This window comes from Papaver somniferum, chromosome 2, assembly GCF_003573695.1.
Source record: "Papaver somniferum cultivar HN1 chromosome 2, ASM357369v1, whole genome shotgun sequence".
Taxonomy (NCBI): Eukaryota; Viridiplantae; Streptophyta; class Magnoliopsida; order Ranunculales; family Papaveraceae; genus Papaver; species Papaver somniferum.
This window is the reverse complement of record NC_039359.1, coordinates 197,227,342-197,254,017: the sequence shown is the minus strand read 5'-3', so window position 1 is coordinate 197,254,017 and position 26,676 is coordinate 197,227,342. Positions and strand designations below refer to the sequence as shown.

Below are 26,676 nucleotides of genomic sequence, written 5' to 3'. Positions count from 1 at the left end.
TAATGAATTATGAAGATGTTAACAAGTTTCCTTGTTCCAAAAAAGGGGTAATATTCTGAATGGTAACTTAAATAAACAAGTCAGTAGCACTTCCAGAAATGGAGAATTGACTAGACAGGATAATGATGAGCATCAAGAAACTACACCACTTTCCTTGGAAAATATTGAGGTGACCAATTTCTAAAACCTCAAAACTTAAAGTGCAATTACATTGCCTTTGACAACATGAATTTTCACTATGCTTGCTATAATTCTATTTTAATTCTTTTACAAAAGATGTTTCGTAACTCTTTATTTCTCTCGGCTATTAAATACATTATAGTTTTCTTATATTGATTTATTTATGCTTTGTTTCCGTTTAACCATAGTGGTCTTTTCACTTTTGTTGTTATGGAAGAAATAACCTTTGGTTGACTTTAAGGTTTTATCCTGGAATTTGCAGGGGATTAGATCTTTTCTTAAACAAGACCATCTAATCATCTTAATAAAACTCATAACCTTTTTTTTTTTTTTTGTGAATTAGGTATTTCATTAGAGCAACTGCAGTGGACGACCAAACCTATAATTATGGTCCAGGGACGAGACGCAGCGGGACGGAGTAAAGATTAAAAGCTGGACCATAACCAAATTCCGGACCATATTTGGTCTGGGACCAAGACCAAAACTATATATAGTGGAGCGGATGTATAATCACCGTTTGTCATCGGGCGTGTATATAAACTACGCCTGTTGTGAAACGTACGTAAAGACACCACCCCACAAAGAGACGTGTATATAATTTACGCCTGAATGAGGCGTTGCTGAAATGTTCGCCCGATGGGACGTTGGTAAAGTTTACGCCCCACGCCAGGCGTTCATAAACTTTACGCCCCAATGAGACGAAGATTATATCAACGCCCCAGCCCGGCGTATGTATAGTTAACGCCTGTTGTTGAGCGGACTTAATAGCTCCGCCCCGTTTAAAGCTTCAGAAAATTTTAAAACGTTATTATTTGTTTTTGAAATTTTTTTATACCGTTGGTAATTCGAACGTTGAAGAAAATCGAACGTTGAAGAAAATCGAACGTTGGGTAATTTGGAACGTTGGAAAGTTTGGAAGACATTTTCGAACGTTGGAAATTTACTGAGAAAACACCTATATATACACATGAAAGGCTGTAACATTTTCCCACAACTAATACTTCAAACTATCTATCACACCAATAAGAAGAAATATTATTTCTGCTTTCAAATCATTTGGAAATTTTTCTGCATTTCGCTTACAATGGCACCAAGAACAGCACGAGGTCCAAATTTTACGACAATTGAAGATGTAACAATGTGTAAAATTTATTTATCTATATCTCAAGATCCTAGTGTTGGAGCTGATCAATCAGAGGCGACGCTGTGGACTCGTATCAAGGATGATATTGAACTTCATTTATCTAATAATCCAGAGCGGTCTTGGAGTTCCTGGCAAAAACGATATCAGGGAATAAGTAAAGATGTGGCGTTATTTTCGGCAAAAGAGGCAGAAGTGGAAGGTGAATATCATACTGGATGGGGTCCTGAAAAGAAGGTAAGCATTCTTGATTTTTTGAACAATTATTTTCTAATATTTAATAAGCGCCCATGTACTTAAGTTTTTTTAAAAACATTAACAACTTGAAGAAGTGAACAAGCGGTTCAAGGAATGCAACGATGGGAAAAAATTTAAGTACGAAGAGTGCTATCCAATTGTGTTAGAAAATATAAAATATAATCGGCGATCGACTTTTGTATTCGATACGACTCACGATTTGGACACTTATGAGAATAACGAGGAAGATGAGGAAGGACCGCAAACAACAACCCAAGGAGAGACTTGTAACGACACAGATGGGGGAGACATAGAGAACACATATCTCCGTAAGATGGGGAAAAAAGCAGCAAAAAGATTGAAGAAAACAGGGAGAGAGACATCCAGTCACCAAGAGGAATTGATGGGAATAATTATTAAAGAACAACAAAATTTCAATACTCATTACCAAGCACAATCAAGATTCAAGATGGAACAAAGATCAACATAGTTTGCAGCAAAACAAGCTAAACATACGGCAAAAATAGCCAAGCAAGCTGAAGACGAAGAATTTCGCATCATTATGATGGATCTTCAAAAAATGAAACTTGTACAACAAGAGTACTTCCAACTTCGCAGGGCGGACGTAGTTCGGAATAAAAGAAACCAATCTTAACACAAAGGCGGAATAGTTCAAACCTTACTTATTTCTCCTATTTAGTGATTAGTAGTATTATTAGTATTATTATGTTTTAATATTTCTTTTTATCTGAACAATTAGCCATATTATTATGTAATTTTTGGATTTTAAGTTTACTTCCGTTGATTTTAATTAAATTTCTATTTTTTTTGAAACATACGACCTTAATTAAAACTTGAGGATGGTTACATACAAAGAGATAATAGAACGTACAACAAAATCATTTGTCCAAAGTTAATTATTTTATTATTATCCAAAGTTAACATACAAATGAAATGACAAACGACAATTTTTAATTCCCATATTCTACCCATATATGTTCGATCAAGTCATCACGCAAGCGAATATGTGCATCTTTGTTACGCATTGCACGTCGGCGTTGCTCAGCTATAATTTGGGAAAACTCGTCACTATTGCCTCTTAATATATTAACCGGTGCTGCGTTTCTACGTTGTTCATAAACATGTGGCCAATCACCGGGTAGACGCTCATCCTCGACTATCATATTATGTAAGATAATACAGGTTTTCATGATATAGGCAAGCACATCTGGATTCCACATTCTTGCAGGTTGTTTGATGATTCCAAATTGTTGTTGAAGTACACCAAATCCCCGTTCAACATCTTTTCTTGCACCCTCTTGCATCGATGAAAATATTTCCTTTTTCCTACCAACATGATGTTTAATGGCCATAATAATAGTAGGAATCTCTGGGTATATGCCATCACCTAGATAATACGGCATATCATATGAATTTCCGTTCACCTCATAGCTCACTGGCGGTGCTTTTCCTATTACAAGACTTCGAAAAACATATGAACGGTTCATAACATTAATATCGTTGTTAGAGCCGGGCATACCAAAAAAAGCATGCCAAAACCATAAGTCATACGACACCACTGCCTCCAACACGATACTTTCTCTCCCTTTATACGCGGTGTAAGCCCCGGATTCTGCCGATGGACATTTATCCCAGTTCCAATGCATGCAATCTAGACTACCCAGAATCCAAGGAAATCCCCGGTCTTTGTTTTGCTTGAGGAACAGTTCAATATCACCAGCCATTGGTTCACGCAAATATTCTTTCCCATACACATTTATAATCGTCTTACAGAACCTACGAGTAGCTTCCAGCACAGTGGTTTCTTCTATGCGTAAGTACTCGTCTATTGCATCTGCCGCACATCCGTAAGCTAACATTCGTACTGCTGCTGTTACTTTTTGATGAGGGTTTAATCCTAGAACTCCACAAGCATCGGGCTTTTGAACAAAATATCTGTCTACATTGGTAACACCTTCCACTATTCGGTTAAACAATTGTCGACGCATTCTAAATCTTCTGCGAAAAACATTGGGTGGTTGGTTTGGGTACGGAGAAAAATAGTCGTTCCATAGAAGTTCAGCCCCTGACTCACGATCTCTTGGTATTTTGATACGAGTTTGAGGCCATTTTGAATTTGTAATAAGGACTCCCAAACTAACGGCCATGTTATTTTGCATAATTGTTATTGCATCATCATCCGAGGAATAAAAACTACTGTTAGAAGAAGAAGATGAAGAAGAAACAGAAGAGCAATAATGAACGGTTTTCTCATAGTTTTCCATTACTATATGAAGCAGAAGAGAGGTATTGTTATTCATATATTGAGTGATCAGGTCTTTAATTTATAACCCATTTTCAAGAGCATTAAAGTGACAACAGAAGAGAGGTACTGATTTCCAAAAAAGATAAAGTGTTTTCCAAAAAAGATAAAGTGTTTGTCAGTGACCTGATATGACTATACAATAAGAATGGACGGTGAAAATCCTATATACACAGTCTACTCGCTCAAACTTCAGAGGACTACTAAAATGACATCAAACAGAGTAGACTTGAAATGACTAGCCGCTGAAAGAATAGATAAGCATCTAACTATCAGTAGGTCTAGTATGACTACACAAAAAGATAAGAAAAGATAACACCAAAGACAGCTCATCTAAATAGTCATAACAAATTAACCATTCTTAAGATAAGAAAAGATAACACCAAAGACAAGTTATGGAAGAAAGCTAACTTAAGGCGTTAGCAGCCTTGATTACAATAGAGTTATAGCTAGGAATTACATAAAAAGTAAAGCGCAAAAAATAGAAGGTAAATAATAAAACCACTGAATGGTGTTGGACACGCATTTGTTGCCTCGTTAAAAACCTTGACAGGGAAAACCCAAATCCAAAGGGATAAAACCCCGACGAAGGAAAAGAGCACAATGCGACGAGTCCTAAAGCAAATTCTAAAACTAAAATGACAAAGATAACCAAATTTTTGTAAATCTTCAATAACCCAGGAAGCATTCGTTCTCCATCGGTACCCAATGAGTAGTCTTCTAATATTGGCAGTGTGTGTGGATTGAGCATCTTTGCTCGCGATAAAACTATCAAATAGTATTCCTGAGCCCTTTTACCACGAACAAGTCTGATAAAAGTGTCACAACGGCCTGTATAGGAAAGATATCTCTTCTTAATGATTGAGGGTGGCGATTTAGCCTTTCCCGCAATCGAAGATTTGTTTGATTGAAGTTGCATCTTCAAAAAAAATACAACCATAAGGAACATAGCCAGTATTGATTTCAACATCATGTTGTTTCACATGAGCCTTCATTTTCCTATGCCAAAAAGAAGCACAAAAGTAGATTAAATTACACATCAATCTTACACATACATAATACATTATAAAAGAGAAAGCTAGTAAGCAGGAAAAAAAAACTCTAATTGAAACAACCACCAAATGAAAAATACTGAAACTAGAAGTTAATAAAACACTACAAGATGAGAGAAAATAAGAAAGCCTAGTCGTCTGTCCAGTTTCAACTAATTCAGGGGAAAAGTTGCAGCTAACCTCAAGCAGATAAAAGGAAGAAACAGACAAAATATTACAAAGCGTAAATTCAGGGTCAACTTATAATTTAGTGCTTAGTAAAGCTAAAGGATTGGATTCTAAATAATATCGGAAGCTAGTGAACCTGAATTATATGCATCTTAAAAATACAACAGAGACACGATTATAACTAATGAAAAGAAAACAAAAAACAATGGAGAAGTGTGAAAGAAGAGGGCCCCTGTATAGCCAAGCCGAATGGCGATTTTGTCTTGTCGCTTTCCTTGCTAGGAGACTTCAATCCTGGAAAAAAAATCAACTACAGGTTCCAAAACAAACTAAAATGCAAAGAAAGGTTAGGGTTTAAAGGACAAAACTTGTCACTACAGAAATATTGAAAGGAATTCTAGAATCCGAAAAATATGAAAACTGAAAACGAAATGAGAGATACCAAGGGAAATATGGATGGACTTACCTGGGGGGCTTAGTCAGATCGGCTGAGTTAGGGTTCGAAACTGAGGATAATTCATCATTTTTACCATTATTTATCAGGGTATAACAGGCCATAAAATCAACATCCTAAAAGATTTCAAAAAAGGGCCTAAAAATTAACAAGAAAGCAGAGACATGTAAGAGTCAAGATTACAAACATGTACTCAAAGAGAAAACAGATAGGGGAACAAATAAGAACTGGGTCAATAAGAATGGCTTAACCCCATTTCAAAAAGACTCCAAAAGAGAGAGTCAGCCAGAAACAACTCAAAGAAGGAAAAAGATAAAGCAAAAGGAAAAGGGTGTAACCCAGCATAGCTAAAAATCAATAACAACAACAGGACAAGATTCTTCCACCGGAACAAACTAGAAAGAAATAGAATAATTTCAAGATATTAGAGAACAAAGTATTAAGAATATTCTCATTTTCCTTCTTAAACAAAAAATCACATTTTTAAGAGATTCAATTTTAATACCCCAATAATCCTTGTTCAAAAGCAAGAAGAGAAATAAGAGAATAACCAGAGATTTAAACAAGATCGGGGGATCAAACACCAAATAAAGAAAGCATCAGCTACAAGGATTAAGATAAGAATCCAACAAGACAACCTAAGCACACAAGCATTAGATCTACACAAGAAGGGAGACCATACAGAGAATACAACCATCTAAAACTTAAGAGAAAACCATTTCATATTCCAAATACAAATAGCCAAATATTAAGAAGAGAATTTAATTTTTTCTTTTCAAAATTTTTTCCCAAAAACAACTTGATTAAGAACCCCATTTTACTGCTCACAACAAGAGAAGATAGAAGAAGAAAAGAAAAAGAAATACAATCACACTCCAACAAAAGAAACAAGCAGCAGTAACCAGAAATAGTCTAGAAATCTAAATAACAAGAAGGAAAGGAAGGAAAAAGAATAAGACCACACCAAACTCAATAAGAGAGAACATAGATCTAGAATTAGAGTATTAGAATCTTGAAAAAGCATAAAATAGAAGAAGATGTAGAGATTCAACTAAGCAGGGCAAACAAGACTTAGATCTATCCAAGACAAAAAGAAAAAAGAAGAACTAAAAACATGATTATAACGTGCAAAATAATGGTTGTTTCCATCAGTTCCTTCAGATCCGTAACCCCTAACTCATGACATAACTTTCAGCCCCAAGTGGTCCAGAGATTTACTCTCTAATGGTATGTGCCGCCATTGGAGAAGAATGGTTTACTAGGGTTTTTTCTATTTTTTTCAGAAGAGACGAAGAAGATAAAGAGGAGAGAGGATGTAAAATAAAATACACTAGTTGGAAGAAAAAATCACAACCTTGATATGTTGTTCTTGTTTGAAGCAAAAGTTAAAGATACTATTATGAAGAAAATACTTCACGGAATTCATGCAAAAGAATAATTCTTATTTCCATCTATTGCTAGATCAGGAGGCTTTGTTGTTGCATGGTTTCAGAGAGTTTTTGCTAACCTTATGTCCTCTAGAGATAATGTTTTCATTTTTCAAGTTATAAAAATAATCTTAGTATCAAATCTTACATACTATGAAGACCATTAAAAGAAAAAAATGGATTTATGCCCAGAAGCTTGATTTGTCAAAAACCTTCGAATGAATTGAATGTAATTTTTTAATTAATGTATTTGAATATTTTGGGTCTTCTAATGAATTATGTGATATAATTTATACTTGCATTTCAACTGTTTCGTATGTTGTGTTAGTAAATGGTATCTTAGTGAAGTTTTTAATTCATTTAGGGGAATTAGGAAGGGTGACCTTTTGTCACCAACTATTTTCATTATTTGTATGGAAGCTTTGACATAACTTCTTATGCATGCTGAAATATTAGGAAATACTACTGGTGTGGAAACCAATATGAATTGCCCTTCTGTTTCCGATTTGTTATTTGATGTCTGTTGATGATTACTTTTCTGTTTACTTTTGCTAGTATTGTCCAAGCTACGAGTCTTCTTAGTGTTCTAAAAATTTTCAGTGATTGCACTAGTAAAGTTATAAATTTCCAAAAATCTTTAGTAAAAAAATTATGAACAAGCACTGTGAACTGTCAACTAAAATCCTTAAAACCGATAGAATTACAAAAACTGATACCTACTTAGGGACACATCTTTTCTATTAATATATACTCATAAGTGTTTTAATTATCAAAATATGCTTGATAAAGTGCATAGTAGGGCTCAAGGATGGAAAGCTAAATTGCTTTCTCAGGATGGTAAAACACCACTTATCAGTTCTGTGACTAGTGTTATGCCGATGTACCAAATGATGGGTTTCTCCCTTCCTAAAAAGACCCTTAATATAATGAATGCTCTTCAAAGAGGCTTCTAGTGACAGAAAAATAATGCAGCTGAGGTTTCTATCTTAAAGCAGGGACTTGTATATGCACAAGCAAAGATAATGGAGGTTTGGGTATTAAAAATCCACAAATTCAATCTTGCACTTTTCACTGGACTTGCTTAGAGGCTCATAGAAATCCCTGATAAACATTGGAGTATTGTCCTTAAAAACAAGAGTTTTCCCAAGACTGACCCTCTATATTATAAGAAGAACTCCGTCAAATATTTTGTATGGACTAGCATTTGTAAAGATCTGGATGTCATTAGGGAGAACCATTGTCAAGAAGTTAGAAATGGAAAAAAACATAGAGGTTTGGACAAATAGATGGTTGCCTAATGGTACCTGTCTAAACCATAAAATAAACAAATTGTTACTAAAATTTATAAAGTTTCTGAAATGATGATGTTTCAGTTAATGAAATAAAACTTATAAAGTTTTTTAATAGTAAGGATGGTAAAGACTGAAAAGACGAGGGTACCCAAATACACCAAAATCTTTTTGTTTCAACCTATAAGTCCTCTTACCAAGTGTGATCGTATACGGAAAAAGTCGAGACAATACAACAACTTCCGTAATCACACTTTATGTGATCGTCTATGGATACGAGATCGAGACAATACGACAATCAAAGTGTGATACTTGAGAGGTTCGGTAATAACCAAACTCTATAGGATCACTATCAAGTATATCGGAGTTAACGTGTGTGTATTTTACTTTATTATAATAATAATTATAATCCGGAAATCAAAGTAAAAGACACATCAAGATTTTGTTAACGAGGAAACTCCAAATGCAGAAAAACCCTGGGACCTAGTCCATTTTTGAATACTCTCATAATTAAGTCGCTATACAAAATATAAACCAACTTCGTATAGTTGAGACCAAGCAGACTATCCCTAGCTACTTAGTTCCCTCAATAACCCCGCGCCTTCGACTTTTAGAGCCATGCACGTGAATAGCAAGTCCTTTGGATCGTATTCCAAACAACAAAGGAACAATCTGTTTGGTAACCACTCTAATCAATTTTTGCTATAAGATATAGACGAGTAATCGACAAAGGCTCTTCCGTTTAATCTAATAAACTCCTTTGTCTGGTTAGATCAATCTAATTTTAACTATCGAAATAGTCAAGTCTACATTCGCAATCAATCAATATAGATCTCAAAGAGAAAATATAAAGCGATGCTGATCTCACGTAAGTAATCAATCGAATAAATCCGATTCTAGTTGGATCCCAACCGATCAAGGTTTGTGCACACAAATTCACAAGATATGAAAACTAATAAGAAATCTTCTCTGTCTTCAAATCTTTTTTTATCTTCAATAACCTGCACAACACCACTTGAATCTCTTGTGATCAATCACACACAGAACAAAGTCTGTTAACAATGGATTATCACAAAATGTCTTTCGATATAAAAACAGTTCTAAAGATCCCGTCGATACTTCGATCTAGTTTGAGTGAATCTTATATTAGAAGAGAAGATTCTCAAGAATAAACAAACTAGGTGCAATCAAAGTTTCAACAACCGTTAGTCAATCAAATCAATCGAAAACGAATAACACTGCAATTATTCAGTTTCCCACCAACGGTACTCGTAGAGCTTCTTGATCCCACATAAGTCTTTAAACGAGCGGCCGTAAGAGATTTCACCTAATTAGGATACTTTTCTCTCCGAATAGACGACAAACAAAAAGAAATGAAGTTTGCATGGCTCTTAGGATAGTTTGCTAGAAATGCAAACTTAGGTATTTATAGACCAAGGATGTTTGGACACCAAGGAATTTCCAAAACCGAAAATATTCTCAAGATTTGCAATGAATGGCAAATTCGGTTTTCCTAATTCCAATAAATGCTTGTCCAATATGTACGAAATCTCTCAATAAAAAATCTCCAATTAGTAAATGCACATTACTAATTTTTATTCTCTAGAGATATGCATTTAATTGCTGGTAATTAAAGCATACAAAACCAAAAACCTTAATTAAAAAATACTCAATTTATTCGGCACGTGATCACCTTGAGTACTAAAGAATATTTTTGAACAATAAATTATAAGAGTTACCGTTCATGTTCAAAGTATGTTGACATCTTTTTACTGCAAATCCTTATTTCATATTTTCATGGATTTGCATTCTTGGAATCTATTATACCAGACTTCCAAACAAGTTTAAAATTGGTTCACCTGTATTCCAAGAATACTATGTGATTGATCAAATACCAAATGACATGCATGGGTTCAGTCGTTTCTACCAATCGCTAGGATCAGTTATACCTAATTATGGAAATACTTGTGATCGGTCACACCAGTCACTAGGATCGGTTACACCAGTCATAAGGATATGTTCCATCTTCACATGGTATTTCTTGTGATCGTTCACACCATTTACCAGGATTGGTTACACCAATTACAAGGATCAATTACACAACACTCGTGACCGGTCACACCAATTACTAGGATTGGTCACATAAATTACAAGGATCGATCATACCATCACATGGTGATTACTTAGGATCGATTACACCAGTCATATCAAATCATATGTAAGGCATTATGATTATTTATACCAAGATACATAACATAAGTTAAGATCGGTTCTACCATCCCACACATATTGGTCATCCAAAGATTTGCAATAAATAGCCGGACCAATAAGTCTAATGATTTCCCTTTCGATTGATGAAACAAGTTTCATGAATGTATTTCCTTTAAACAAATGTAAAACATTGTTTCCTAGGATGAGATCTTCACCATAACCCATTCACATAATCATAACAATATATACAAGATTATGTCGATGTCATATCTACGAAGTTCAAAAGATAAGCGTTATACTTCATAGACTAATTCCCTAATACTATGATCATGTCATATCACTAGAGTATTATACAATATGTACAGTATATACAGCTTCACAGTTATGTTTTCAATGTAAAACGACTTGAAAGATACGTTAGGAATGAAACAGTTCAAGTCAATATTATTAACCTCAAGTGGAAGGATGATGTCGTCCTTTTAATTCGCCACTTCTTCTTATTCTTCATGTCTTCGGGGTAATACTTGTATGTCTCAACATTCCTAGACTTTCTAATCTAACCTAAGCGAAGTTGACACTAGTATTTAATAAAGCAACTCTAGATGAGTTTTGATACTAAAATATGACAACCAAACTTGACATACCAACGCTTGGTGAGTTTAACCGAGCTATGCTCTAACAGACTTGATGTCATCACCCCAAAGACACTCTTTAGTGAATTGTAAACCATCGTATGCCTGACTATACGTGAGATCAACTCTATAGTCAAGATGCAGCAGATCTTTGACATCAACTCTATAGTGAAGGGGAAGCACCCCGTAACTTCTACAACATGGACATGGGGTAAGTATATCCGCATTAATGGTCGAGAATTCGTAATCCCATTAACATGGTGATTACTTTCCATCTGGTCCAATACAAAAACAATCGCGACGCGGGTAGTGTCAAGTATTTTGCTTGCCGTAGTGCAAGTTGTGCAAGGCTGTGACAGGACGACGTAAAAACTATGTTATACTCTTAGGAGATATTCTCTAGCCGACCCGGTACTTGCTACTGGAAAAGGCTTTGGATTTGGATTTGGTAATGCTAGTATTTGTTGGTGAACATGGTGTTGGTTGCTAGTAGTGGTAGATAGTGATGGCAATGATGGTTATGAAGCTGATGGTGATGGGTGGTGCTGGTTGGTGGAGATGGTGGGGCTGGTATATATTGATGGTGGATATGGTGGTGGTGGTTGGTGATGGTAGTGGTGGCGGCGATGATGGTGTTGCTGGTTGGTGATGGTAGTGGTGGCGGCGATGATGGTGTTGCTGGTTGGTGATGGTAGGATTGCGACAGTGATGTTGTTTTACCGTTGATTAGTAGTGGTGTTACTGAATTGGTGGTGGATAGTGACACCGTTGGAGTTTTTGTGTTACTTTTGATATTTGGAGTTTTTGTGTTACTTTTGTTTTGATGAGTTTTTTATGGATAGATAGCGATATCTTTAGGGTTATAACTCACGGCCCGTAAGTAAAAACAATGTAAAAAACAATTAAGGTCTTATATTACTCGACCAATTACTGTAAATTAATTCATGTCTGACTATTGACCACATCTCTGTCCTCTTCGAAACAGTTTTTTTTTCTTGTTGAAAATAAACCCGATTAAAAGCAAAGAATTACATACAAAATTGGGATATTTCTTAAATAACTCTAAACAAAAACGTATCATTTTTCTTGATTACACGAGACTTTCTAGATAGTTTGGCTAAAACGTCCGCCTGCCTGTTACATTTCCCATTTATATACACACATCTAGGGGTGTAAATTCGGGCAGGCCGGGCCGCCCGACCCAAAAACTAAGACAGGTCGGGCAGGCCAGGCTTAATATTTGTGAACCCGTAAACAAATTCAGGACGGACAGACCGGGTACAAGTAGATAATTTGTTACCCAAAGACCGCCCAAAGCCCGTTTTTTATACGGGCAGGCCAGATCGGGCCGGACAGGCCACTATTTTGATTTTTTTTTGTTAAGTTTAAATTTTCAAATGAACGGTATTAAATACAATATCCTTTCCTTTCCAACATCACATATCGTAAGTAAAGTGATAGTATAATTTTATATTTAAATTACACTGACAAATTTTTCATTTTAGGCTATAATAAATAATTAATTAGAGTACAATAAACTTTCTAATAAGAAAATATATTACCATTAATGTTTTGAAAAGGTTAATTATAAGTAAAAACAATTATATATTTTATTTTTCTTGACACAAAATTGACAATTATAAAATTGTAACTTTTAAGTCTTTTTAAGAGGATATTAAATGATTAATAGCACATAAAAGCCTTTCAGGCCGGGCACCAGGCCGGGTATCAGGCCGGGCATCATAATTAATCGCAAAGCCCGAGACCGCCCAATAAATTAATCCAGGCCAGGCCGGGTAGCCCGCAACGGGCCATAACAGACTTTGGACAATTTCAAGTACAGACGGGCTTGGGCGGGTACGGTCAGGATGAGTTTTTTCGGGTAATATTTACACACACATCAGGACTGATGCCTCAAAATGTGCTTGCTATAAATTTTCACACTCCCGGTATAGCATCATGGGTTACTTTCTGGTTCATCATAATCATCTCAAATCCTAGCCAGTGGATTTGTTTTTTTTTTTGAAGCATGGCTTTGGTTTCTTTTTGCATTCTAGGTCCATGAAAATCCAAAGGTTAATATTGAATCATGATGCATGACATACGATAGAGAAGCCTTATCTTATTTTAAGGTTAAAAAACTCTTTGGTGTCTTAAAAGAGTACCCCAAAAGTCCATTTTCCTCCACCCAAATTAATACCCCTATCTACTACGGAAAAGCCAAAGAATCTTTCCCTCTCATTATAAACCTTCTTTTCTACACGACCTTTTCCCCTTCCATACCTCACTCTCTCTCTCTCTCTTTGAAACTCTGCACTACATTGACTTCAAGTCCCAATAGTTCAAAACCAAAACCAACTTCATCTCCCGGCCATTCTCCCCGATCTCCGGTAAGTCTTAATTAGTATCTACTTACTAAGTACGGAATGTGTCAGATCTCTGTTTGTACTTTGTAGTTAATGATCTTTCTGTTTTGGTATAATCCGAAATAATATCTGGGTCTGACACTCCTGTGAACACTTTACTGAAGTGATTCTAACTGAACCATTTGGTCGGAATCTGACAGTCACACTACTTATTTTGTTTACCTTTACAAAGAGATAGCTCCGTATCTTCTGTTTTTTCAGCAGATTCTAGTAAAAGAGTCTCTTTAAGGCCATGCTTGATAGGAATTGTTGAGCTGCAGTTTTTTGCTTATTCCAAGACTTCAAACTGCAGAGTTTTGCATTTACGAAAATTTGCTTGCTAATAATGTTCTCTGCATACCATTTGGGGCCTAAATGGATGATCGACATGTTGAGTGAATATTCTTCGCCAAAATTCAGTGTGTTTCGGAAACTTAACTGCATCACCGTGTAATTACTGGCTGTAGTTAAGAGCCAATCCAATTATCACTGTCAATATCCGACAGTGATTAAGCTATTGGCTATCACAGCCAAAGTGACAGGTTGTTACAATTTTTAAAAAGGACTGAATTTTGGTGAGGATGTTCTACTCAACGTTTGTAACATTGTCACTTAAATCACACTCTGAATCTGCATCATATAGCATGTGAAAGGATCTGATTTCTTTAAGAGTTTCGGAATGTTAATACAAGTTCACTCCATGTGGTACTAATTGAAATGAGGCAGTATATAGTATGTACGTCAAGGGTGAAGTAGGTATGGATAAAATACATGTGGGATGAGAGGCATTTTGAAGGATTGCCAGCCACAACATTGTTGTGTATGATCACCATTATTTAATGCCAAATGTTGTAGTCATTTTTATTCTTAAGTGTGAGTAAAATTGATGCTGAGAAAATAACTGGAAAATGGATACTATATTTCTGCATTCCCTCTTAGACATCGGCTAGAATTCTTAAAGAGGTCCTTTGTCTCAAGGAATTTTTTTGTCGATCAAATTGGAATAGTTTAAGACAGGAGTATAAGTAGAATCATTTATATTAGGAGTCTAGAGTTGTAGTTTAAGTAGGACAAGTTCTAGGAGATGCTATAGCTATACAAATGGATGTAAGCTACAATTGAAATCATCTATCTTTTGCCAATGATATTTTGAAGTCTTAAAATTTTGTGAGTTATCCTTTGAGTTGGACCTAGTTTTAAGCTTTTTAGTTTTCCACTTTATTAAAGGTTAATGTTCTTTAATTTTCAATTTCCCCAAGTTTTGTGTTTGTTGTAGTTTTTTTGCTAAAATGTTTTGGCCAAATTATTGGCAGGTGAAGATGGCACAGATTTTAGCACCTTCATTGCAATGTCAGATGAAGATAACAAATACAACAACAAATGCTGCAAGCCCAATTACAACAAAGATGTGGGGTTCTCTAACGTTTAACCAGAAAAGAAGTGGACTTACTAAAAACGCTTCTAAATTCAAAGTTATGGTTGTTAAATCGGAAAACGGTACCATCAACAGAATGGAAGATCTATTAAATTTGGATACTACACCGTTCACTGATAAGATCATCGCCGAATACATCTGGTAAATATTAGTATCCTTTTGTCTTTGAGTAGAACTGTGGAAGTGTATGTTCTGTTATCTTTTTAGTTGTAGTAAAACTTAATGACTCCTGATAGTTTTAAAACTAATTGTCTTTTGTAACTGAAACCTGGCATGTAATAATGCAAGTGTTATCTGATTGTGATTTTTCCACTTGAACATTTTTTGATCTTCAGGATTGGTGGAACAGGAATTGATATGCGTAGCAAATCAAGGGTATGTTCATACTTCTGTGTTTTGCTTTTCCAACATTAAGTTATAGAAGCTCATACCTAACACATCGTTTCATTGTATTTTGATATTTTCTTCAGACTATCTCAAAGCCTGTTAAATCTCCTGCTGACCTTCCCAAGTGGAATTATGACGGTTCAAGTACTGGACAAGCACCAGGAGAGGATAGTGAAGTGATTTTATAGTATGGTCTATGACTGAAGAAAATGAAAATACCACATATTTCTAATATTCAATGATAAATTGCTAATTAGTATTTGTAATTTCTGTTACTTTCTACAGCCCTCAAGCGATTTTTAAGGATCCTTTCAGGGGTGGTAACAATATCTTGGTGAGTATCTGTATAGACTTCTGTAAGAAACACGATTTGTTACAAAAGAGACATGGTTCAGAAGTTTGGATATGTTCTTGAATATTGGTTTTGATGAATGATATATAGCACAGAAGGAACCTGTTTCAGTTTGTTAAGGTACTGTTGTGGAATATATGTAGGTTATATGCGATGCATACACACCACAAGGGGAGCCAATTCCAACAAACAAACGTTACAAAGCTGCTCAGATCTTTAGTAATCAGAAGGTCATTGACGAAATCCCATGGTAATTTCTTCACAACTTAGGATGTTTTCAAGTTTGAACAGTGACAAGCTTAAGGAAATTCAGTTGTGTGTGGGTGATATTTGTAACTTGGAGAATTCTCCTTAGGCTCTAACTAATGAACAAATATGTGGTTGTTTGGTATGCTTAACTTATGCTTATAGCTCAAATGATCAATTTTTACTTTACATGGTTGCTGGAAATTAGGTACGGTATTGAGCAGGAATACACCCTGCTCCAACCAAATGTGAAGTGGCCTCTTGGTTGGCCAGTTGGAGGATTCCCCGGTCCTCAGGTAACCTTGTCCGTGTCTTTTGTGATTCAGTATTTATTAACCAGTTCTTTGATGAGTCATTAACATTTGTACTTTCTTTCTCAGGGTCCTTACTACTGTGCAGCTGGAGCCGACAAATCCTTCGGAAGGGACATTTCGGATGCTCACTACAAAGCTTGCTTATATGCTGGTATTAACATCAGTGGCACTAATGGAGAAGTCATGCCTGGCCAGGTTTTCTCTCTCTCTACTCTTTCATACCTTTTTCTTATATATAGCATCACCAAACATGCCTGAATCCAGATATAAAGTGAATGTGCTATTACAAATACATGAAATGTAAATTAAACTTGGCATTTAGCAGTCTGGATTTAAAAACAGTTGTAAGTTTATGTGCTCTCAATACCATTTTCATATTCTTCATCGCTATTAATAGACAAAATCCTAATGCAGTGGGAGTATCAAGTCGGTCCAAGTGTGGGCATTGAAGCTGGAGACCATGTTTGGTGTTCTAGATACATTCTTGAGGTAATTCACCTAATTACATTCCGAAGAAATATATTAGTTTCAACGTGAAGAAGAAACTTAAAACATTCTATTTTTTATCCTCATGTTGTTTTCGCTTCTCTGACAGAGAATTACTGAACAAGCTGGTGTTGTTCTGTCTCTTGATCCTAAACCAATTGAGGTAATTTGTCATACACATTTCCGCACTTGACTATAACCATCACTTGAAAATGATTGATAAGTGTGTCCCGCTGTTATCATTTTACAGGGTGACTGGAATGGTGCAGGATGCCATACTAACTACAGGTATGTATCTTTTATTCCATCCATTATTATGGATGTTGAGACTTGAGTTGAGATGTTTTTATGAAGAATTCCCTTACATTATGAATCAAATTTAGTGTTAATATTGGATTATGATCAATGTGATCTTAGTACTAAGAGCATGCGAGAGGAAGGAGGATTCGACGTGATAAAGAAGGCAATTCTGAATCTGTCTCTTCGCCATAAAGAGCATATTAGTGCCTACGGAGAAGGAAATGAACGAAGGTTGACCGGAAAGCATGAGACAGCCGACATTAACACCTTTTCATGGGTATGTTTAGCAACTTAAAACATCAAATTCTAGCAAAACAGAAGTAAATACTTTACAACATCTGTCTAAGAAGCCCCTGTAATTTTAATTTGCAGGGAGTCGCTAATCGTGGTTGTTCAATCCGTGTTGGACGTGACACCGAGAAAGAAGGAAAAGGTGTATATCAATTTGTTTGCTGTTTTTATGTTTAATTCAGGCAGTTACCTCCTGTTTATCAAGCTGGTATTCAGGCTCGAATTCGGAAAGTTGAACCGAACTGATAATAGGTACTGGCAATGCTTATTAGAGTTTATTATGATCCTTGAAATGTTTCTCTTTCTCCAGGTTACTTAGAGGATCGCCGCCCATCTTCAAACATGGATCCATATGTCGTGACAGGTCTGCTAGCAGAAAGTACTTTATTGTGGGAACCAACACTCGAGGCTGAAGCTCTTGCTGCCCAGAAGATCAAAATGAAGGTTTAATAACTTGTTAAAAATATCGGTGCAAGGGACCTTGTGATATGGAGTAAATGCTTGATCAGATGTAGCATCTAGTTCTTTCTATGTTTTCGTCCTTGTTTTGGAGAAACATTCCCTTGTAAATGGTGTTCCTGGCAGTATTTGATGTCCAAGCATTTGGAAAAGAAAACTCCTATGAGGCAAGACATTTTAATCATTCTATGGTCTCTTGAACATTTTTTTTCTTTCATTCATGGATTTGTACATTGTTACTGCACCATTAGTTTTATGGAAACTTGACCTACTACCCCGCAGTTCTGTGGAGATGTTTGTAGGTTCAAAATTTCACCATATGCGTTTAGATAAATGAAAAATTCAGAAATGAAATGGGTACATCACAAATATTAGTTTCAGCGAGTAATTTATTAGTTTCAGAGTTAAATATTAGTTTCATAAATATTAGGCATGAGCGCCAAGACAGAGGGTTTACAGGACTGACTGCTGACTAGGAACTAGGAACATTGTTCTGTAAAAGATGTCAACTGCCAATACCACTATACTAAAAATTATCCGAAACAGCCAGAACTATCAGCTGAGGGTGTCAGCTGTGTGCATTAGATAAGAAGTCCCTCAAATGTCCCTCAAATTTTGACCCAAAACAAATTTCCACATCCCCCTACTTTCCAAGGTTAGCCCATTTCTTCCTATCCAGATTTGCACAGCACAATCAGAAGTAGAGCTTCCTAGAAATGCATCTTGTAAAGAACGGGAAGTCCCACCTCACCCTACAATTTTATAAAACAGTTCCAGACTTTTCCTACATACTTTCAATGGATAAGAATATGAGGTGCAGATTCTAGGTTGGTCTCATAATGTACACATTTTACTTATTTACACCTTCACAGGTGACCAGGTGAAAAGCGCCGATCTTCTGCAGATACGCTTCCCACAAGAAGAAAATAACTTGGAGACGGACATTTATAAGTAACAACTTGTAATAGTTTATTACCAAATAGTCGTTCAAGGATACAGGAAATGCATCAATAGGCACTAAAAATTACTACAACGTTTGGGACTAAATTAGGCCTTAGTATACATGGGAATGGGAACACCTAATTCTGCTGTCATGTTCTTGTAAGCATTCTGCACTTGCCGTGTTATAGGGCCTACTTTTCCATTTCCAACAACGCGTCCATCGATCATGACGACCTAAAAAATATCCAACCTTTTCATTAAAAAAATGCAGTTTGAACTGGAAAAATCAAGTAACAAGTACATGTACACCATTGAAGACATAATCCCACGGAAGAGGCAAACTACAGATGACCATGATAAGAGAGTAGATTCAGTAGAAGCATGTTTGGGTTAAGGCTTTTGGAGTGTCTTACCGGGGTAAGTTCTCCCATTGTTCCTGTCGTCCATACCTGACATTTGAATGTTTTATGTTATTCAATTCAGTCTTCAGAAAATTTGTGAATGATGAAATCTTAAGAAACAAGGCATTATGAAATAAATCGTAGTAGGCACATTCCCACGACAAGTAGTAAAGCCCAAAGAGAATTAGTAATGAACCTCGTCTGCAGTGTGGAACTCCGATAGACTTATTCGTCTTTCTTGTAAGACAAGATTTTCTTTCACCACAAGCTCCATAACCTGTAACTCAAGAAATGATTGATGAATAAATGATCTGATCGATACCACCATAATTATTTATAGCAGCAGACTACGTTTTTAACCGCCCTCAAAAACAAACTATGTTTTTAAATTATGAGTCTGGGGATTATGAAGCTTACCGTTGCTCGGGTAATGCCAGGTAGGCAATAATCAGCATGTGGAGTCAACACATTGCCTTTTTTCACTAAGAACTGCGTCATGAAACAGAACAAAACACATCAATATGGAGACTTAAATGATCAATAGCCAACTAGGAAAGGCTATAGACGTTTAAGTTGTTTGTCCTCACAATGTTTGTGGCATTTGTCTCTGAAACGTAACCATCTTTGTCTAGCATAATCGCATCATCTGCCTTCGCTAAATTTCCTTCGACCTGCACCAGCTCAAATTGTTAGGGGTACATCTTTAAATCATGTAAATGTTGCATTGCTGCTGGACAACATAGATGTCTCCACTTTGAAAGCAGGGACAAACCTTTGCTAGAATGTTATTGAGAAGATTGTTGTGGTGAATCTTCGAATCCAAATTCTGAGAAAAGGGCAAGCTAAATGATTAATAATTAAAACTTGAAACGACAACAAGTGGATGATATCCTTTATAGTAAACATGTAACTTTGCTTCTTCCTTTATAGTAAACGACAACAAGTGCATTATACGTATTTTTCTTGAAAGACAAGCCTATCTGGCCATGTCTTAATAAATTGGAGCATAAATTTGCATCTAATTGACGCAACCAAGTACTATAGGAGTCTCACATTTGGTGAGTTCCTACGTGTGGTAGCAGTCACCAAAGTAACTCCACTTGTGTTGTCATAAACAGGAGGTTTCCACTCAGCAAGCACTGCATTTTCATATGAAAATACTTATTTCATCAGAAGAAAGTGTGCTCAAGAATAGATATCAGCAAGAGCTAATGCTGGACTTTCAAAGAATGAAATGAAATGATAGTCACGGAGATGGACATATTTTACCGATTAAGGTACATCCATACAGATTGAATGCTGGGCTCATTCCAGAGGTGACCTGTAGAAAGGAAAAGATAAGTGCCCAAAATTCGTAAAGAGACAACAATAAAACCTGAAAGTGTAAGATAAAATCACATGAATGGTTTAGAATTTGCCTTTGTCTAAAAAGAAAAAAAAGGTTCCAAAAGATTTAACCTTTTTACCGCGTGTTAGAGTGAGCCGGATATGTGCATTCTCAAACATGCCATTTGAAATGAGAGTTGTAAAGATAGCCTTCTTAATCTGCACACCAAGATTTCATAATTCAGAATATATAAATTTCTTGAAATTCTAGATTTACATAATTTTGGGGTTTTTTCACCTCTCTACGTGTTGGGACATTAACAAAAGCCAAAGCTTTAGCTGAATCAGATAACCTGTAAAAGATGAGCAACAATTTAAGATGAATGAAAAAATGATTGGGTGCTACTACTTATGATGAAGCAACTGGTACACATTTGTCAACAGACAGAAAGATAATATTCTAATTTTACCTACCGGTCCAAATGTTCATCAAGCTTAAAAACCCTCCCACTGTAAACCCGAAGTCCTTCCCACACGGCATCACCACCTTGGACAACCGAGTCAAACACTGAAACCTTTAAGCAGTTAAATAGAAAGAGTGAGGCAGAGAAGACACATAATTCTGTTGAATGTGCATCCAGAAGTTAATATAGAAGTGCATTCATGAGTACCTTTGCACTATCACGAGGTACAATCTCATTCCCTACCCAGACAAGAATCTTATCATTGGCAGGAACAGGTAGTGGAGGAAGAGGTAATGACGGTCCAATTACTGAACATGTCCGCCTAGTTTTTTTCCTCAGCATGTTGTAGAAAGGAAGACTTTCCTCTAACAGGTCATATAACGAAGGTGGAAGAGGCTGAAAAAGGTATCACGCATATAAAGACATGGAAAACATGAATGTACTTATACGTAGCCTTTTCTGACGGTAAAGAAGAAACACACCGTTGGATACTCCTTCACGGGTTTGAAACATGTTGACTTGTGTACACTTTTGTACCACCATGGAGCCCAAAGTCCATCTACAGGTTTTGGACCCGCTTCCCATCTGAAATGTTCAAATTAGAACTGATCATTAATATTGATATAATACACAGAATACTGGCCTACGAGCAATTGGCTATGATTACTGTTTGGTATACAATAGAATAGCATTTCCATACTTGAGCATTGCTGGCTGAAATGGAATGCGCAAGTCTTCACAAAGTCCACGCAACACAGCCTACATATAAATTACCAAGAGACTAATTCACACTGTAGAACTCGACACTAGAATTGTTTCAGTTAAGAAATAATTACCTCTGGATCTTGTTGAAGGTCCTCGGCATCAATGACAGATGGAACTGTCCCAAGGTCATCGAGTTCACTGTATATGGAGACTAGCTCTGCTAAACCCAGCTCAAGAAATGATGGTGGCACAACTTTGTCAAATGAAGGCTGACATGAATAAACAGAAGAATCCATAAGCCAAAATACTCCACAGCTAACGTAAATTGAACTACTGCCAAGACAGTCATACAGATATGTGGTTCCTTAGAAATGAGAATTCTAATTCTATGAAAATTATACCAAAATATTAAGAGGGTTGCGTATCAATATGAAGTGCTTCCCTTTCTTCATCAAATCACTCGACAATCCTGGTACCCTTTGTTTCGCTATATGCTGTGGTAAATAATGTAAAACACAAAATGATTCACTAAGAATTTCAGATGCATGATCTTACCTCCGAAGACCTAAAAGTTCCATCATTAACAAAAGACTTGTAAGTTTTGTTGCTAAATTTCTTTGTACTTCAAATATACCTTGCAAAAGCGGTATCGTTTTTCTCCAGGGCCAAAAATCATTTCTTCCACAACCCTATTACCATCAGAATCCTATTCCAATACAAAGCATTAGTTCATTTAACCTCCTTACAAGAGCAAAAAGAAAGCATGAAACAATTTGCTTCCTTTATAAACATACCATTTTCAACAGAACCTCATCTCGGTACGGCCTTTCCGCACCCGTTACTCGAAGAAAATGCGCATAAAGAGGTTCATCAAGAACTTCAATATCATCCCTCTACAACAAAATAAAAATAAAAATCAGCAACCAAGAACTACTTGCTTATCAAACTTTGACAAAGTTTCTTTCTGAAAGTGATTTTTTTTGTAAACTAGTATCATTTGACTGAAGTACATATTTTTGCCAGAAACTAAACTATCTAGTGAAAACCCATACCTCAGAATTAACTACTGATTTCAAAATTACAACATAATTAACATGCAAGTAACAAAATGATCATGAATTTTACTAATTATGGAAAGATTGAGTACCTGAGAAAAAGAGTACATAAGACTAGTACTGAGAGATCTTGGAGCTGACCATGAATGTATTACTTCTACTTCTTGTTTGTCTTCCATTATTTCAAGAATTCTCACTTATGCTGAAGGGAAATCTAGGAATTGAGATAGAGAAATGTGACTAAATTTGACTACAAAGAATCTAATCTTAATCTAAAAGTGAGATCAAAGGGCACACTTTCCCATGTGTCAGTAGTTTATGATTACTTCAGAAGCATCTTTTTCTTTATTTTAAGAGAATAGTGTATGACTCTCTACCAATGCGGGTCCGGTCGGATGGTCATTGTCATTTTGACATTTACGATGTTCCCTTTGCCAAACTATTTCTGGGGTTGGTCCCGGTTTTTCGGTCCCAAAGACAAGTGGATAACCCTTTTTTGGAAAATTAGGGGAGATCTAAAATAAATAATATTTTCATTGTCAGGCCCATAATTAATTTTGGCTATCGTGACATCCAAAATTATATAAAATTATTAAAAATGTCTGCATGACGGATTATGCATCCGCATGACAGGTTATGCATCAGGGGTATAATTGGCAATGCAACTTGGATATAACATATTTAAAAATCCATGCCTTGAAATTTTACAAATTTTATATCGTTGGAAATCTTTTTAAGAGAGCTAAGCAACGAGTACAAACAAGAATATTAAATTTTTGTTTTTCACGAAAAAATCGAAGATGATCATCATTTTAGGTAAAATTTTCGAAAACTTGATACGTAACCATTATGCAGCCACCAAAAAAGATGCATAACACATTCTGCAGACGCATAACGAACTATGCAACCATTTACTCCATTGCATAACAAATTATGCATCTGCATAACAAAGTTATGCATCTATAACAAGTTATGTAACCATTGTTTTGGTTGATTTTAGTGCGTACATAAAACAATTGATGCATAATGCAGTATGCATCCATATTTACAGATGCATATCAATTTATGCATCTATTTTCTCGATGCATAAAAGAGTGTGCAACAATTTTCTCGATGCATAATGCATTATGTAACAATATTTTGGATGCATATCAGGTTATGCATCCATTTTCTCGATTGCATAACAAGTTATGCATCTATGACAAGTTGTGTAGCCACTGTTTTGGTTGATTTTTGTGGATACAGAAAACAATGATGCATAATGCATTATGTAGCCATATTTTTGGATGCATATCAGGTTATGCAGCTATTTTATTGATGCATGAAAGATTATGCAGACATTTTCTCGACTGCATGACATGTTATGCAGTCATAAGAACATGTTATGCATAACTAGCCACCAACTTCACATCTCCCCATCTATATCTCGGCAAAAATCAGAATCTTCGATCTCGGACAACAAGCGCACCCTCATATATATTTACCATCCAACATATTTTCCAAACTAACGGAAACATAGTACCTAGCTGCAGGCTTCTCGATGATCAACATTATCACTTTCCCGTCAAGCACAAAAAAAAAACTCGCTCGTGTTAATTTTGGTGAGAGTTTTTTGCAGTCCCATCAGTTTGGTCTTCACAGTTGGCTTTATAAATCAATCAACAACTAAATTGGGATAAAACTCATCACCACTGGCAGCTGAATGTTTAATAACACAAGATTCAATGAAAGCTTAATTTTTTATTTAATCTTCGTCTGCTATTGTTTCATGCCATTAACACTCCCTAACAGCTTCCATTTCGATCCACAAAAAACAAGTTCAGCCAACACCAGAGATACCATCAATATCGAACACAACATTGAGCCACCAACTTCTCATTTTCTGACCCTTAAAACTTCTTCTTTCGGGAAATGTATCGACCAGCTGAAGCTCAGTTTTTGTGCGTAAAGGAGATGTGTCCTTACTGCTTTATGAGCTCATTCTTACAACTTTCTTCACCTGCCAACACGAGATTCATCAAGCCTCCAAACCTTCGACCTCCTCTCTTTGCCCGTTCAGCTAAAAATCAGAACTCCATGCTTTTACATCTCGTCATCATTTCAGATTCTTTGGAGCACCAAACCAGCAGCTATTCGAGAACACAAAATCCATTGCTGCCACAATCAGCCAACACCTCCTCTCTTTGTCCGTTCATGTGTTCTCAGCCATAACCAACACCAACCACAACGACACTTCTCGCTTTCTGAACCTTCTCGACTTGTAGTAGCAACTCATCCAGGTTCGGCCACAGCAACAACCTTCGATTCAGTTACCATCTCCGTCTCGTCAGTTGCTTGATTTATCGGCAGAATTTCCCAACTCCGGCTACAGTACTTTCTCTAAATCCGCTCCATTTCTTTCCTGAACTTTTTTGATTCAATTTTTCAAGCTGAACAAGAAAACAAAGTAATCTCTCTTTCCTTCTCTTGTTAATGGCAAAAGTTACCAATATATCGAGCCTCAAGCATTTTTCCAATAGAATCGATATCCAACAACGACCCATGTCTTCTACCACCTTCAGCAACCCATCGGCAGTCACCATCATCATGATCTTTCTCCATCAATTTTTAGATCTGCTGTTTAGTTCGCCATGAGAGAAAACATCTTTTCTGATTTTCTTATATTCCTTCTTCTGATTTGTTTCTTATTCCTTCATTGCTTTAGATATGGAGAGACACAAAGAGAGATACAAATAGAGGAGATTAGAATGTGAAAAACGAAAACAAAATTCTGAAAATTCTGGGTTTAAGAATAATTTTGACCGAAGAAATGGGTGCGCCCCTGAACTTTTTGGTCGGTGGGTTTCACAGTGGCCAAAATCTGAAAAATGGGTGTGGTAGTAGTTTTCACAAAAAAAAAATATTCTCATTGTCAAGCCCAGAATTAATTTTTAGTTCCGTGACACCCATAATTATATGAAATTATTAAAAATTTATGTGTGACGGATTATGCATTCGCATGACGGGTTATGCATCAGGGGTATAATTGGCAACACAACTTGGATATAACATATCTAAAAATCCGCGCCTTGGAATTTTATAAATTTTTTATCGTTGGAAATCTTTTTAAGAGAGCTATGCAATGAGTACAAACAAGAATATCAATTTTTTGTTTTTCACGAAAAAATCGGAGGTGATCATCATTTTAGGCAAAATTTTCGAAAACTTGATACATAACCATTATGCAGCCACCAAAAATGATGCATAGCACATTCTGCAGACGCATAACGAATTATGCAACCATTTTCTCCACTGCATAACAAATTATGCCTTTGCATAATAAAGTTATGCATGTATAACAAGTTATGTATCCATTGTATTAGTGCGTAACTACATAAAAAATTGATGCATAATGCATTATGTATCTATTTTCTCGATGCATAAAAGACTGTGCAGTAATTTTCTCGATGCATAATGCATTATGTAGCCATATTTTCGGATGCATAACAGGTTATGCACCCATTTTCGCGACTGCATAACATGTTATGCAGATATTATTGTAGGTGCATGACAAGTTATGCAGTCTTTGTTTTAGTTGGTTTCAGTACCAGCAAAAAAGTTGCTGCATAACGTGTTATGCAACCGTTTTCTGGACTGCATAACAAGTTATGCAGCAAATTTGTAGATGCATAATAAGTTATGCATCCATTTTCACAACTTCATAACAAATTATTCAACCATTATGACCAACACCAACATCAATACATCAGTAGCTTCCCAACCAACAACGCCGACATGTTGCATAATGTGGGAAGAAATTTTGAATGAAAACTAGACATGATAAATTTCTTATAGTGGAGCCGTGGAGGTGAGAACGATTCATTGAGAGGTGTTAGAGATAGTCATTCCCGATACTTTTAGTTTGTACGATAGCTTTGCAAATTGTTAGAATCTTTGATTTGGGATTGGGAGAGTGAGCTAAGAGCAACCACAGTCATGAGACGAACCAAATACC

General features: G+C 36.1%; 2 protein-coding genes across 2 annotated transcripts; one reads left to right on the top strand and one right to left on the bottom strand.

Moving 5' to 3' along the window:
• Positions 1–13,358: 13,358 nt before the first annotated feature.
• LOC113350154 (glutamine synthetase leaf isozyme, chloroplastic-like) lies at positions 13,359–18,036 on the top strand. Its single transcript, XM_026594247.1, has 14 exons — positions 13,359–13,504; positions 14,833–15,095; positions 15,290–15,329; positions 15,425–15,528; positions 15,627–15,675; positions 15,837–15,943; positions 16,148–16,235; positions 16,320–16,448; positions 16,668–16,742; positions 16,849–16,902; positions 16,990–17,027; positions 17,157–17,316; positions 17,412–17,472; positions 17,641–18,036. Exons 2-14 carry the CDS (start codon positions 14,839–14,841, stop codon positions 17,778–17,780), a joined length of 1,302 nt encoding a protein of 433 aa, XP_026450032.1. The 5' UTR covers positions 13,359–13,504; positions 14,833–14,838; the 3' UTR covers positions 17,781–18,036.
• A 697-nt stretch (positions 18,037–18,733) lies between these two features.
• Positions 18,734–22,997, bottom strand: LOC113350150 (branched-chain-amino-acid aminotransferase-like protein 2). Its single transcript, XM_026594240.1, has 19 exons — positions 22,775–22,997; positions 22,422–22,520; positions 22,262–22,333; positions 22,029–22,121; positions 21,759–21,896; positions 21,623–21,681; positions 21,405–21,507; positions 21,130–21,318; positions 20,933–21,033; positions 20,757–20,811; positions 20,591–20,677; positions 20,402–20,453; positions 20,186–20,271; positions 19,905–19,958; positions 19,720–19,803; positions 19,550–19,621; positions 19,329–19,409; positions 19,145–19,180; positions 18,734–18,965 (listed from the first exon to the last, which is right to left on the bottom strand). Exons 1-19 carry the CDS (start codon positions 22,859–22,861, stop codon positions 18,837–18,839), a joined length of 1,677 nt encoding a protein of 558 aa, XP_026450025.1. The 5' UTR covers positions 22,862–22,997; the 3' UTR covers positions 18,734–18,836.
• Positions 22,998–26,676: the final 3,679 nt, after the last annotated feature.

Coding starts and splice junctions, on each gene's coding strand:
- LOC113350154 (XM_026594247.1), top strand. CDS start 14,839: ATGGCACAGATTTTAGCACCTTCATTGCAATGTCAGATGAAGATAACA. Junction 16,236..16,319: donor GAGGATTCCCCGGTCCTCAG/GTAACCTTGTCC, acceptor TTTCTTTCTCAG/GGTCCTTACTACTGTGCAGC. Junction 17,028..17,156: donor GGATGCCATACTAACTACAG/GTATGTATCTTT, acceptor ATGTGATCTTAG/TACTAAGAGCATGCGAGAGG.
- LOC113350150 (XM_026594240.1), bottom strand. CDS start 22,861: ATGGAAGACAAACAAGAAGTAGAAGTAATACATTCATGGTCAGCTCCA. Junction 22,521..22,774: donor TTATGTACTCTTTTTCTCAG/GTACTCAATCTT, acceptor ATTTTGTTGTAG/AGGGATGATATTGAAGTTCT. Junction 21,897..22,028: donor GCAACCCTCTTAATATTTTG/GTATAATTTTCA, acceptor TATTCATGTCAG/CCTTCATTTGACAAAGTTGT.